The sequence below is a fragment of the Littorina saxatilis genome, unplaced genomic scaffold (genome assembly GCF_037325665.1).
Source record: "Littorina saxatilis isolate snail1 unplaced genomic scaffold, US_GU_Lsax_2.0 scaffold_506, whole genome shotgun sequence".
Taxonomy (NCBI): domain Eukaryota; kingdom Metazoa; phylum Mollusca; class Gastropoda; order Littorinimorpha; family Littorinidae; genus Littorina; species Littorina saxatilis.
In genome coordinates, this window is record NW_027126869.1 from 70,378 (window position 1) to 81,098 (window position 10,721).

Here is a 10,721-nt window from a genome sequence, read left to right on the forward strand (position 1 = left end):
TTTTGGCCTTACCTTATTACCATACCAGTACCCTCAATAGGCACATTCCTCCAAGTGTAAATGATTCGGATGACTATATCATATCTATCCAAGTTTTCACAAGGGAAAAGACCGATCCTCCTGTACGACACAAATCTAAAATCAACTACCTAGCTGCCTTCTGTGCAATGTGGGAATGTTTGTTTGATGAATTAATTTTGTAAATAACAACAGTGTCAATCAGCTACATTAATTCATGAAAACATTTCCAATTTTCACTAGAAGCAGCCAAGCAGTTGATTTTTGGCGTGTGCCCCAAACAACAAATGGTCTTATCCTGAGTAAAATCCTGAAAATATATGAGATAATGACCCGAATTGTTACACCAGAAAGGCGGGGGAGGTTCCGGAACCCAGGATCCCCCCCCCCTCCTGAAGTACCTCGAAATGTAACATTTTCTCAACATCACAACAGGGCGTCTCCCCTGTACCTAACAAGGGGCTTCAGCAGTCCCTGGACCCCTACCTCATTTTTGGAACCCCCCTTTATTATACATGATCCGACCCTATACTTATAAATTGATGAGACAACATGTCCTGGACTCAGGCTCCTCTACATGTCCCAAAACAATCCAAGCATCTTCTTCTTCTTCTTCGTTCATGGACTTAGACTCCCACGTTCACTCATGATTTTAGCACGAGTGGATGTTTACGTGTATGACCGTTTTTACCCCGCCATTCAGGCAGCATACGCCGATTTCGGGAGAGGCATGCTGGGTATGTTCGTGTTTCTATAACCCACCGAAATCTGACATGGATTACAGGATCTTTTCCGTGCACACCTGGTCTTGTGCTTGCGTGTACACACGAAGGGGGTTAAGTCACAGGCAGGTCTGCATATAAGTTGACCTGGGAGATCGGAAAAATCTCCACTCTTAACCCACCAGGCGGCAGCGACCGGGATTCGAACTCACAACCTCCCGATTAGGAGGCCGACGTCTTACCACCACGCCACTTTGCCCGTCGATCCAAGCATCATCTTCTACACTTTGCTTGAGCCCAGTGAACATACACCCCATCAAAAGGAACAGCAAAAGACCTTTCCCCTGCTAACAAAATGTTTCAATTCGCACAGAAGAAATAATAAGCAACAAAAGGAATAAATGAGTAGATACATCCATTAGTAGATTCGTCAATAAACCCATGATCAGAGCTATAAAGTGCATTCTTGATTTACAAAATGTTACACAAAACCGATTCAAAGCCAGCCAATCAGTCGTCGCATTTCTGCGAATATGAAAAAGACAGGTCACTGCACAGTACTATATTGTTGTGTAATGTACAGAAGGAATATAAAGTGTTAAAAAAAGCAGGTTTATGAATGATAAAATGAAGACAAAAAGTAATAAGCACTTGACAAATTGAATCAATAAATAGATGTATCAATTAATAAAATAAATAGATGTATCAATTAATACAATAAATAGATGTATCAATTAATAATATAAATAGATGTATCAATTAATACAATAAATAGATGTACATCAATTAATAAAATAAATAGATGTATCAATTAATAAAATAAATGGATGTATTAATTAATAAAATAAATAGATGTATCAATTCATAAAATAAATAGATGTATCAATTCATAAAATAAATAGATGTATCAATTCATAAAATAAATAGATGTATCAATTAATAAAATAAATAGATGTAGCAATTAATAAAATAAATAGATGTAGCAATTAATAAAATAAATAGATGTAGCAATTAATAAAATAAATAGATGTAGCAATTAATAAAATAAATAAAGCCGTCACGATATAACCTTGAACGGTTGAAAACGACGTTAAACACCAAATAAAGAAAGACAGAAATAAAATAAATAGATGTATCAATTAATAAAATAAATAGATAGAAAAGTACCGAACATAAATACATAAGGGATATTTTGATTAAATATATTTGCTTACATTGTTCATTAGGTTTTTAAGCTATATCACTGAAGGCCATGGCGGGTTTTAACTACAACACACCAGCTGTTTGAACCAAGGTCTACTCAGACACCCCTTATGATTTCTTGATTAAAATATTCCTGTAGACACAGAAACAAATTTGTGAACATCATACTGCAAATGCGATAGTGCAAGATGAGAAACAAGTCTGAATTTGCTATACAGATATGTGCCTGAGACAAAAGGTCATATTGACTGAAATATACAGAAAAAGTATTTTGTACCATCAAGCTGACCACTGCCAGTGAAAACACAAATAGCTGTTCAGCAAAAGCTGTGTTGGATGTGACACAAAACATTGTAGAAGGGTCTTTTTGCACAAAAATACACATCAATTAACTCTTATTGTACTTTTTCACCCAATTCGACAAGAAGATTTTAAATATTTTAACAAAGATTTTAACTTTGTTCATCTTACCACAGTCACTTCGTTGTTTAGATTTTAAATAAACAAGTTTTGAAAATATCAACAAGGAAACAGTGTGATTATAATTAGAAGTATAGGCTGTTAATGTCCTTTCGGCCACAGACATCAAAACATTACCTTTTGTCACAGGCATATAAATGTAACAGTTGGTGTACATACGTCAGACATCTCTGAAAGACGTACAGACCAACAATCTGTGCTACAGCTTGAACACACTTTTACATTTGATTTACAAAATGTTTTACAAAACCGATTCGTAGCCAGCCAATCAGTCGTCGCATTTCTGCGAATATGAAAAAGACAGGTCACTATTTTGTTGTGTACTGTACAGAAGGAATATAAAGTGTTAGAAAAAAACAGGTTCATGATTGATAAAATGGGACATTTAACATGTAGAATTGCAGACACTTCATTTAACATGTAGAATTGCAGACAAATATAAAGTGTTCGAAAAAAACGGGTTCATGATTGATAAAATGGGACATTTAACATGTAGAATTGCAGACACTTATGTCTAAGGTGTTTTGCGTAATGTGGTAACTGAATGTATATATTCTTAAAGTTACATTATGGTGTTACACGAGGAGGTCCCCAACACAAGAATACACAAAGTTGCTATTTTTTCTATTGCAAACTATGGAAACAACCAAGAAAGCATATGTCGTTTTTTAAAGCCTACTGGGTTTGACACTATTCTGTCTGTGTAAGATGGTTGTAATGTATTGTAATGATTGGTTTCTCGCAATATGTAGCATTTGTGCGTGGAGGAAAAGTGTAACAAGACGTATAAAGGCAGATTTTACTCTGTCTTTTGTCACACATAATTTCAAAATGATTTCATACAACACCAGGAAATTGTATGTTTGTCATGGTATGTGCCAGGGCAATTTTAGGAGGGACCATTCGTCATACTGTATTTATGTTCGAATGCTCTTCGTACCCAGTCTAAAGCTGCTTCGTTTTTGGAATAGTGTTGATAGTTACTCTTAATAAACATGCCACAGACCAGCGTAGTGTTACATTTGATGGTTAGATGGATTAGTGCCTGTGCATCATTATGCCACCTGCTCGTATTTTAATATTGTCAACACTGAAATCAAAACTGTTGGCTCTTGGGTTTGAATACTGTAAAATCTGAAATGTAAAGTACATACTGTCTTCTGCTGGAATTCAAATACAGTTAACACATCATTTAAAGCTGTCTTGTGTTGGATTTCGAATACTGTTAAAACCAAAACAAAACCTGTAATTTCTGTGCATGTTGTTCAGCACTTTTTGTTCCAGTATATTACTTTAAAAACTTATTTTTGTAAAAAAAACAACAACAACAACAACATCATGCACTGTTTGTGTACTGTCACGTATAGACGGGAATTTGATCAGTAATCCTTCTCCCGCACAAAGGACAATCTTGAAAAGCAGAGGCGCATCTGTCACAGTAGGCTATGTGACCACACGGTAGAAACACCACAGAAGCCTGCGTCTCATGGCAACCACGACAACGTCGATCAAACTGGCGAAGGGCTGACGGGATGTGCAGTTCTGTTGGTCCTTGTATTGTTGTTCCGGCGGCTACTGCTGATGGCAGAAGTGCTGGTGTTGTGTGTACCTCTGACGACGTTCTTGGGGCAGCTGACGTGTTCCATGTACTTTCCGCAAAGGAGCACCTCACGCTGTTCCCCATCTGCACAAAACCAAGAAGTTGCTACTTTTACGGCTGCTCTTCCTAATTTTCCTTTTTTCATTATAATCACCATCAACAGAAAAAAGGAGGAAAATGATAAGAGGAGGAGGAAGAAATAAAAAGCTAAGTATTTATTACAGTACAATCGAAAGATAACGAGCATGCACAGCTGTCAAGAATATGTTGAAAATTCATTGTCTTTTTTGGTCCAGATTCTTTTTAAAGGATGCCTCTCATATATAAGCAAAGGAGCTTTCACATTCGATAAAAGCGAACAGTAACACCACATTTAAGAAAAGAAAACAAATGAGACAATACATTTTATAGCGCTCGTCAGGTCAACGCAAAAGCAGTAATTACGGTTTTGTCAGCAGATAATAAGCAGGTAAAGACAGAAAGAAAGAAAGAATGAAAGGAAGGAAAAACAAAGGGAATAAAGAAAAGAGAGGAACAGAAAAATAGATACATAAAAAAAAGCTAATCAAAGGAAACCAACAAAGAAATACTCATCAGTCATGTATAAGAACATGATTTAGAAATAAACAAGAGAGAGAGAAAGAGAGAGGGCGAGAGAGAGGATGTGAAAGTGTTCACACCATATGCGGATTGGAGGGGCCATGTTCAGTAAGGCTGTTCTCAACTGCTTCTCTGTTCAAGAGAATTCCGCACGAATGACACGCCAGACATCTCGTGCCAACTGAAAATAAAAGCAAAATGATTTCACTAAAGAGAGAGAGAGAGAGAGAGAGAGAGAGAGAGAGAGAGAGAGAGAGAGAGAGAGAGAGAGAATACATATCAAATTTAAGGCACAGCCTAGTCTTACAACCTGTATTTAAGTAGAAATAAAATGTCCTGCAATAAATATAGAGAGAGAGAGAGAGAGAGAGAGAGAGAGAGAGAGAGAGAGAGAGAGAGAGAGGGAGAGAGAGAGAAAGAGAGAGACAAAATGAAGGCCCGGGAGGAGTTAGATGGATGAAGACTTCGAAAAAGAATAAAAGCAACAACATGATAAAACTGTTACCCCCTACACACTTACGTGCGTAGAATCCACACTCAGCAAGAAACTGAGTAAACTCGTCACACACATTGTAGACGCGGAAAGAATCCCGTCTGTCGTCTAAGTTGACATAGGCAGATGGAAGAGATCTGACGCTTCCAGCTTGGTCAGGACGGCGAGGAGGTCTCCTGTCGATGTTGAACAAACTCCATATATCCACGTTCGTGACAGTTCTGAGCGCTATGTTCAAGGACTGAGAGTCAACTTGATCAGTATCACTCAACATCGGAGCAACTTCCAGGCTAAACCTGAACGGAATGTTTTCAAACAGTCGCAGGCAGTTGGCGGCGTGCGATGGCTGTGCCTGCCCACAGGCAAAGCACTTGATTGTCTGCGTGTTTTCTTCAAAGAAATAGCCGTCCTTGGATAAACGGAATGGCCAGCGAACTACATCATGTCCACGGAAAGAACCATACCGAATTCTCTCGTGTACGAAAGCCACGTTGTACAGAAGTGCGTAATTTGAAACCAGCGGACATATTACGAGATGTTGCTTGAACTTCAGCTGGTGAAACTGAAAAAAGGTATTCTTCATACTTTTCCATTCTTTTGCATCAGTTTCATTGTGTGTTTTTTCGAACATCTTACAGTCGTATCCCAGAAAAGGCACAAGCTTACTGACAGACTTTCCTGTGTCAAACATCAACATAAATGATGTATTTTGCGTATTCTCAGTGACCACATCATAGATTTGTGGTGCTTGGGTACTCTCAGTGACCACATCATAGCTTTGTGGTGCTTGGAGTTTCTCAGTGACCATCTCATAGCTTTGTGGTGCTTGGGGATTCTCAGTGACCATCTCATAGCTTTGTGGTGCTTGGGGATTCTCAGTGACCATCTCATAGCTTTGTGGTGCTTGGGGATTCTCAGTGACCATCTCATAGCTTTGTGGTGCTTGGGGATTCTCAGTGACCATCTCATAGCTTTGTGGTGCTTGGGGATTCTCAGTGACCATCTCATAGCTTTGTGGTGCTTGGGGTTTCTCAGTGGCCATCTCATAGCTTTGTGGTGCTTGGGTACTCTCTGTGACCATCTCATAGCTTTGTGGTGCTTGGGGTTTCTCAGTGACCATCTCATAGCTTTGTGGTGCTTGGGTACTCTCTGTGACCATCTCATAGCTTTGTGGTGCTTGGGGATTCTCAGTGACCATCTCATAGCTTTGTGGTGCTTGGGGATTCTCAGTGACCATCTCATAGCTTTGTGGTGCTTGGGGTTTCTCAGTGATCATCTCATAGCTTTGTGGTGCTTGGGTACTCTCTGTGACCACATCATAGCTTTGTGGTGCTTGGGGTTTCTCAGTGACCATCTCATAGCTTTGTGGTGCTTGGGGATTCTCAGTGAACATCTCATAGCTTTGTGGTGCTTGGGTACTCTCTGTGACCATCTCATAGCTTTGTGGTGCTTGGGGATTCTCAGTGACCATCTCATAGCTTTGTGGTGCTTGGGGTTTCTCAGTGACCATCTCATAGCTTTGTGGTGCTTGGGGATTCTCTGTGACCATCTCATAGCTTTGTGGTGCTTGGGGATTCTCAGTGACCATCTCATAGCTTTGTGGTGCTTGGGGTTTCTCAGTGACCATCTCATAGCTTTGTGGTGCTTGGGGATTCTCAGTGACCATCTCATAGCTTTGTGGTGCTTGGGTACTCTCTGTGACCATCTCATAGCTTTGTGGTGCTTGGGGTTTCTCAGTGACCATCTCATAGCTTTGTGGTGCTTGGGGATTCTCAGTGACCTCCTCATAGCTTTGTGGTGCTTGGGTACTCTCTGTGACCATCTCATAGCTTTGTGGTGCTTGGGTACTCTCTGTGACCATCTCATAGCTTTGTGGTGCTTGGGTACTCTCTGTGACCACATCATAGCTTTGTGGTGCTTGGGGTTTCTTGGTGACCAACTCAGAGCTTTGTGGTGCTTGGGGATGCTCAGTGACCTCCTCAAAGCTTTGTGGTGCTTGGGGAGTCTCGGTAAACATCTCGGCTCTTGGTGGTTTTGGGGGAATTTTGGGGACCACCTCGAAGCTTTGTGGTTCTTGGGGACTCTCGGTCACCATCTCGAAGCTTTGTGGTTCTTTGGGACTCTCGAAGAGAACTTCGGAGCTTTGTGGTGATTGGGGACTCTCGAAGAGCAACTCGGAGATTTGTGGTTCTTGTAGACTTCCGAAGAGCACCTCGGAGCTGTGTGGTGATCGGGGACTCTCGGTGACCATCTCGATGCTTTGTAATGCTTGGGGACTCTTAGTGACCACCTCTGAGCTCTGTGGTGCTTCATAAGGGGTCTCAACATCCTCATTCTTTTGCGTACAACATCTGGCTTCCCCGGCAGCTTTGAACAGATCCACAGAACATGATTTGCAATCTGTTCCATCAAGCATAGAGCACGTTTTTGCATGCGTGGAATGAGCCCCTTTGACCCCTTCTGTCCATGATTGAAAATTACAGTGGCAGAAGTCGCACACTGCACAGTCATTCTTGGCGAAATAAGTAAAACCGTCGTAAATTAATTTTGTTAGGAATATTTGTCTTTTGTCTGGAAAATGTTTATAAGACGCTGTACGGCAGAATAAGTCCCAGGATTCCAGATTCAACATGACTGTCCTTTAACCTGAACTTCGACTAGCAATAAAACTTGATCACGTCGCTACCACTCTCCTGGAACAAAATAAACGGTCAGGTAAAAGACAAATGAACAAACAAGTATAATACAGTAATAAAGTAAGAAAAGAAAACAAACAGTGCCAAAATTATACTCCCACGCGCAACTTAAGTAACAGGGACAAAACGTTCTACCATGACTGGGATAGATCAAATAACCAAAGGGAAGTAAGCGCTCTAAATGCAGACGACATGCGTAGTGAAGTAAGCGAGAGTTGTACGGAACCAATCTCCTGGCACCTGAGAAAATAGCAAGCATTTGAAATAAACAAGCGACTTTCATCCCCTAGGATATATTTCTTATTTTATTACTGCATTATACTTGTTTGTTTCATTTGAGGATGAAAGTCGCTTGTTCATTTCAATGCTTGTTATTCTCTCAGGTGCCAGGAGATTGGTTCCGTATAACTCTCGCTTACTCCATTATACATGTCGTATGCATTTAGAGCGCTTACTTCCCTTTGGTTATTTGATCTCTAAATAGCGCTCTGCCTCATTTGTTTAAGATACTCATTATGACTGGGATAGGTTACAAGGTGACCCCCAAAACTGCCACCGACTAAAGTGCTAAAGCAAATCCGTAATTTGTCCAGAAAATTACTTTTTATTTGATGTACGATGGCTTGAAAAATGAGATGATAGGTTCATAAAGTTCCAAGTTTTTATCTGGAATGTTCAGACTGTTATGCTCTTTCGAAGGTTTGGCAATGAGCGGTAGGCACATCGACCCGATTTTAGACCTCCAGATTTTCACCTGTTGGTTTTTCTGAAGATAATATATGAGTTCAAATAGCAATTACAGATAGTCTAGGGGGTTCAGGTTGGATGAGTATGTCCGCTGCTCTGTGTCAAACCTCATCCTACTCCGAATTTCGACAATATGTTTTAAAAAGCGTTAAAATCAAGCCACTTGGCCTGCATACTTGAAACCCTTGGATACAAACACATTCCAATTGTATCATGTTACTATCAGCCGGTCCATTGTGAAGAGTAACGCTGACATCCCCTTAGAAAACACATTTCAATACACACTTAAATAACTAATGCGCTCCTTTTTTTCCGTTAGCAGGTGGGAGCGGGCCGATGCGGTAAGGGGTGTGGGTGTAAGTGAGACGGGGTAGTCTTATACGTTTGAAACGGATACTCTTTATTATACATGACATCGAATCATGAATAGAAAACAGGTCAGTATTTCAGTGTCATGAATGCATGTCTGAAGTACCAAAATAAGGAAGGCAGAAATAAAAGCCCCCTTTAAATTCGTCACGATTTGAGCACGAGGATTCCCTAAACTTTGTTTTGATGATAACTATTTCTTTCAACCACGCATTTGTTACATGTATATCATGAAGCTATACAAGTCTTGATCAATGAAAAAAAAGATCGGAACGAATCAGGCACTTGCATTCTATAATCCATACATTCTTGCAAAGTGTGACATCCTTTAGAAAAAAGAAAACAAGTTGAAATGACGTCATTGTGAAAACAAGTGTGACATACATACCGCTAAGTTTACTGCCTTGCAACACACGTCCTTGTGAGCCCAAACGCTATGTGATTATTATGTTATTTTGGATAAAGAGACTATATATATATTTATTGCGTTTTTACGGGTCATGACGAAACTGTAACTAACCATTGGTCAAACATGCACCCTATGTCAATTGATATATTGCAGTAAGTCGTCATAACCAAGTGATATCTCGCAGGAAGTGACTAATCACTTACGGGCGCCATCTTTAGACGGTCACTTCAAAAACAGTGGAGCGAGATATTTCCCATAAACATTCTTTGATGAAGAATTGAGTACACAACAAGCGAAAAGGCAAATCGTCAAAAAAGAGAAAAGCATGCCCAATCTTTCGTACGCAGTCGTGTGTCCTAGAAATTGGATCTGAAGTCTTATCGACGGGGGTTGCATTGAATGGCAATTTAGCAGAAAAACAAGAGACACTTGTAAGAACTGGATAACTTTGACTACAATTTGAAAGAGATTTCACCCCCTGGCGAGATAGAAGCAAAAGTGTCTGCAGGCACAATGGTTTACACCGCACCAAAATTAAAACGTAACTGACCTGACGACTTGATGAACAAAACAGAGGGAGTGAAAGAGAGAGAGACTAGAAGAGGTCACATTCACTGTGCATAATTCCTACCTGGATCATTGCGACTCGCGCATTGTTACATAATCGCAAGTCTTTCATGATCAGCAGGGACAGTTCTGTGAAAGTAAAAGACAATTCTCTGAAATTCTGATCACTTCAATGTTCATTGTTCAGTGAAAACGACTATCCGAGCTTACGCCGCGATCTGATTTGATTCCGCCTTTCTCGACATTGTGACTAATAAACCTTGATATCACAACCACATCTAACGATAACTACTAATATATATAGCTACAACACACGGCAGTCCGTCCTCGAAGGGACCTCGTCATTCAGGTGTCATCCTAGTTTTGAACACAACTTTTTGTCACACTGGACACGTTCACACACGACTTGTGACGTCGGACAGCATAGCGTACTGCACTACCAACAGGGTATCATGCATTCATTCATTCGACATATACGATTAAATCCTTCGTTTAAGGCACCCACTCCCCCAAATTAAGACCGCACCCATTGTATGACCTGGCTGTTTCGGATTTTCTGTTCATAAACACCGTACATTTACCTCCATTTTAAGAATCTCTAATTTTAAAGGCTTATGTTCTTAGATTGTTGGAGGCCTTACAAGAGGGGTTCCACTGTACAACAGAAATCCCCTCCCACGATGTCGCGGTAAGAGTGCAGTGTGACGAAGGGACGAAGAAGTGTGGCTTGGGTACGTCACACTGAATCGATACGGTCTCAGTGAAATGAGTCATTTCATTTCTCAGAAATCAACACTCAAACTCCGATACATACAGA

The 10,721-nt window shown here is 40.3% G+C and overlaps 1 protein-coding gene across 1 annotated transcript; it reads right to left on the bottom strand.

Annotated features, from left to right (window-relative positions):
• Positions 1 to 4,926: 4,926 nt before the first annotated feature.
• On the bottom strand, positions 4,927 to 7,532 carry LOC138955365 (uncharacterized). Its single transcript, XM_070326977.1, has 2 exons — positions 5,161 to 7,532; positions 4,927 to 4,933 (listed from the first exon to the last, which is right to left on the bottom strand). Exons 1-2 carry the CDS (start codon positions 7,530 to 7,532, stop codon positions 4,927 to 4,929), a joined length of 2,379 nt encoding a protein of 792 aa, XP_070183078.1.
• Positions 7,533 to 10,721: the final 3,189 nt, after the last annotated feature.

Coding starts and splice junctions, on each gene's coding strand:
- LOC138955365 (XM_070326977.1), bottom strand. CDS start 7,532: ATGCTTGATGGAACAGATTGCAAATCATGTTCTGTGGATCTGTTCAAA.